The 2,721-nt window shown below is 39.0% G+C and overlaps 1 protein-coding gene across 1 annotated transcript in view; it reads left to right on the top strand.

Annotated features, from left to right (window-relative positions):
- Window positions 1–2,721, top strand: part of A1CF (APOBEC1 complementation factor) — a 77,547-nt gene that overhangs the window by 44,155 nt on the left and 30,671 nt on the right. The window contains exon 3 of the mRNA XM_006755858.1: window positions 1,678–1,812. Within this exon, the coding sequence (XP_006755921.1) occupies window positions 1,678–1,812 (135 nt within the window). The remainder of the gene's footprint in view (window positions 1–1,677; window positions 1,813–2,721) is intronic.

Consider the following 2,721-nt stretch of genomic DNA (forward strand, 5'->3'; position numbering starts at 1 on the left):
AACAATATTTCTGTTTTTTAAATGTTTTTATTGATTTCAGACAGAGGAACTGAGAGGAAGAGAGGGATAGAAACATCAATGATGAGAAAGAATCATTTTGCACCTACTTCCTGCACACCCCTACTAGAGATTGAGCCTGAAACTCAGGCATGTGCCCTGACTGGGAATTGAACCGTGACTTCCTGGTTCATAGGTTGAACGCTCAACCACTCAGCAACACTGGCTTGGCTGTTGTTTTTAATCCTCACCCAAATATATTTTTATTGATTTTTATATAGAGAGGAAGGGAGGGTGAAGAGGTGGAGATGGGGGGGAGGGAGTGAGAGAGAGAGAGACCTTACTCACCCCAACCAGGAATTGAACCAGCAACCTTTTGGTGTAAAGGACAATGCTCCAACCAACTGAGCCACCCCCGGCCAGGGCGCACAACGATGTTTTTAAACAACCCACATATCTTTTTAAAATATGTATAAAAAGCATTTGGAAAGGTAGTGCAATTTTTTAACAGTAACTACATCTATGGATGGGTAGGGTGATGCATTTGGAACTTTTCTTTTTACTTTATGCATTACTAAGTTTTTTCCAACATGTATCATTTTATAGTATAAAACATTTTAAAGTGTTATTTGTAGAAGTTAGTAATGCATATTGATGTCTGGTCCCTTATAGTTTCCCTTCCTCAAAAATCACTAACACACAAGGGCAAAGCGTTCTGCCTATGCCTAAGTGTAAAGTAAATTTATCGTTTTCCGGCAGATCAACGGTGGTGGATTGGACCTGTGTTACTTTTAGGTCCTTAACCTTTAGAGCAATATCGCTGGCATTGCAGAGAAGCACCAATGCTATTCCTCCCCAAATAAGGACATCAAATTAACCAAGGATTTTTAGGAAAAACGGAAAAATAGAAACTAATTCTATGTGGACAGGGAACAGCATTATTCCCCACAAAGAGATCCACCATTAGTAAACACCTCTCACCATTTTGTCAGCTTTGAAAAATAGATTTAAGTCCCTCACCAGCTACCCCCCCAAATTAGCCAGCCACTCCTTCCAACAGTAATCTGACAATGTTTCTATTCAGGGTCTTGTGTTGCCTTCCTTGGCATATGAAACAACCAAAATTCAAGGACGCAAGAAGAGAATTAATAACCAAGAAATATATATCACATGCCAAGGGCCGTACCATACATATCTGATGCATTCTCTCCTGGAATCAAAGGCTGATACTGTCCTCACTGTGCTTCTGAGAACACTGAGGCTCTGAGAAGTCCTCTGTCCAAGGCCCCTCGGCTCGTGAGTCACAGAACCAAGTAGTCCAGCTCCAGAACACTTTACCACCACACCACACAGCCTCCACAGTGGATCCAAAGAATAGTCAGATCCTATGATGATTAGGTGATTTTGACTGACACCAGAAAATAAGAACCCCTTATATGTACTCAGCAATTTATCAGTTTTCACATGCTCATCTCAAGCAAGCCACTGAAGCATAGAGTGTGATATTAAAATCCATACAAAGAGACTTTTATGGTTTTTATCCTCTGACCAGTCCACTCTTATTTGTCAATGATAAGTTTGTTTCTTACTGTGAATGATTCTGAAAAAATAATTGAGAAGCTTGGACTAAAGATCTCTTGTTTTCTTCTGTCCCCCATACAACCTCCCCTGGATTTGCAGGAAAATGGACAAAGAAAATATGGGGGTCCTCCACCTGGTTGGGATGCTGCGCCCCCAGAAAGGGGCTGTGAAATCTTTATTGGGAAACTTCCCCGAGACCTTTTTGAGGATGAACTTATACCATTATGTGAAAAAGTGAGTCCATATTTAAATTTGCTTATATTTTAAGGGAAATGTACTGCTATCTTCACTTTGCTTTCATGCTCATTTTTCCTGGTCAGTGATGATTTCTCCCAATTGCTATTCCTCAAGCAGACAAAACCTTCCTACCTGCTGGTGATGGTCTCAGCTCTTTATCCTTTTACTGACAGCTTGACATTCGCTACTACTGACATCATCGCTGATTACTATCAAATCTATATTTCAAGCCCCGATCTCCACTGGCATGCCATCTCGCTGCAAACTCCATGTGTCTATCAATGTAGACTAACACTACAACATCCTGTCTAAAAACAGACATTGTTTCAACTTGACATTTTAATATGTATGCAACATTTTTACATAAAAATAATAGAGAGATTTGTCATAGCTCAAAACTGTGTCTATTATGTATTGGTCCAGAATCAAAATTTGACAAGTTTGAATTTCTTGTCCACCCTAATGTATCAATAAAATTAAGTATATAATTATTAAGGTTCTCAAAGTAATTATGCAATTGTTAAGGGATAAACCTCCCCAGTTTTAATTCCAAATGATATTTTGTTACTAAACCCCAATGAAATGGAGAATACAAAATTAACAGTTATTTTCAATAATTTACCAAGTGGTGTTTAAACAACCACATTCCTAGAAAATTCAGTAAAATTAGTTTAGCTACTTATTTCCCTAAATGCCCAAACCAGTTGTGAGTGTGTGTGTGAGAGAAAGTGTGTGTGTGTGTGTGTGTGTGTGTGTGTGTAAAACTCAGCCTCAGAACTGTGTCTAATTTTATATATACAATCCCCCTTGGGCTGTGGCCAAATTATGGACTTAATCCTGTAGGTCTTATACACTAAACCTGAAAGTGGGCAGCAAGAAACACCTGAAACAGGTGAAACATGTTGA

This window comes from Myotis davidii, unplaced genomic scaffold, assembly GCF_000327345.1.
Source record: "Myotis davidii unplaced genomic scaffold, ASM32734v1 scaffold933, whole genome shotgun sequence".
Classification (NCBI taxonomy): Eukaryota; Metazoa; Chordata; class Mammalia; order Chiroptera; family Vespertilionidae; genus Myotis; species Myotis davidii.